Source organism: Octopus bimaculoides, chromosome 29, assembly GCF_001194135.2.
Source record: "Octopus bimaculoides isolate UCB-OBI-ISO-001 chromosome 29, ASM119413v2, whole genome shotgun sequence".
Lineage (NCBI taxonomy): Eukaryota > Metazoa > Mollusca > Cephalopoda > Octopoda > Octopodidae > Octopus > Octopus bimaculoides.
This window is the reverse complement of record NC_069009.1, coordinates 9,512,283-9,513,317: the sequence shown is the minus strand read 5'-3', so window position 1 is coordinate 9,513,317 and position 1,035 is coordinate 9,512,283. Positions and strand designations below refer to the sequence as shown.

Below are 1,035 nucleotides of genomic sequence, written 5' to 3'. Positions count from 1 at the left end.
TACACTCTCTGAGTGGTTGGCGTTAGGAAGGGCATCCAGCTGTAGAAACTCTGCCAAATTAGATTGGAGCCTGGTGTTGCCATCCGGTTTCACCAGTCCTCAGTCAAATCGTCCAACCCATGCTAGCATGGAAAGCGGACGTTAAACGACGATGATGATGATGATGATGATGATGATGATGATATATATATATCACTAAGCCACGTGCCTTCACTGGACCTATCTAAACCATACCTGTAAAGAATGGCAGGTGTTAAAATGCTAAATGAAGAAATATATCTTACCAACTGTGTGTGAAGCACCATCACCTGGGAACAGGAAGCTGTCTTTGATCTCTTTCAGGTCCCATAATGCAATGCACAAACCAACATTGTGTACGACCTAAAGTGAGAAGTAAGAATACATATACAGATGTACAGACGTGTCGTTGATTGATGAATAAACAGACAGATAGGTGAATAAGTTGTGGACTGAGCCAAGGAGTCAGTCAGAAACGGCCATTGGCTAGTCAGAGTCAGTAAAAATGTACTGACTCTGATTAAATGCAAAATTATAATTTAATGCATTGTAATTTCTGAATTCCCAGATATTTAATTTGATTGTTGTCTGCATTGAAAATAATAAGAAATGAAAGGAAAGGTGAGAAGAGAAAAGAGGGAGAGAAGGAGGAAAGAAAGATAAAAAGGAAGATGCAACAGAAACAAATAGAGAGGAGACAGAAATAGAGAAAGGGGGAGAGAGAGTCAAACAGAAGATAAACAGATGGACACAGACGGGCAGTTAGGCAGAAAGATACATACATACATAAACAGGCGCAGGGAGAAATGCGTAGACAGACAGACATCGATAGAGATGTAGATAGATAGAAAGACTGATGTATATAGACAGGCTGACAAGTACACAGATAGACAGACACTCAAACAGATACATAGAAAGACAGATAGATACATAAACAGTCAGACTGACATATAGATAAACATAGACAGACAGATAAATACATACATAAATAGATATATAGACAACCAGACTGAAACA

At 38.9% G+C, this 1,035-nt stretch overlaps 1 protein-coding gene across 1 annotated transcript in view; it reads right to left on the bottom strand.

Moving 5' to 3' along the window:
• The window catches only part of LOC106872841 (DNA-directed RNA polymerase III subunit RPC8), a 38,487-nt gene that overhangs the window by 36,019 nt on the left and 1,433 nt on the right, over positions 1 to 1,035 (bottom strand). Inside the window, exon 2 of the mRNA XM_014919974.2 lies at positions 285 to 381. Within this exon, the coding sequence (XP_014775460.2) occupies positions 285 to 381 (97 nt within the window). The remainder of the gene's footprint in view (positions 1 to 284; positions 382 to 1,035) is intronic.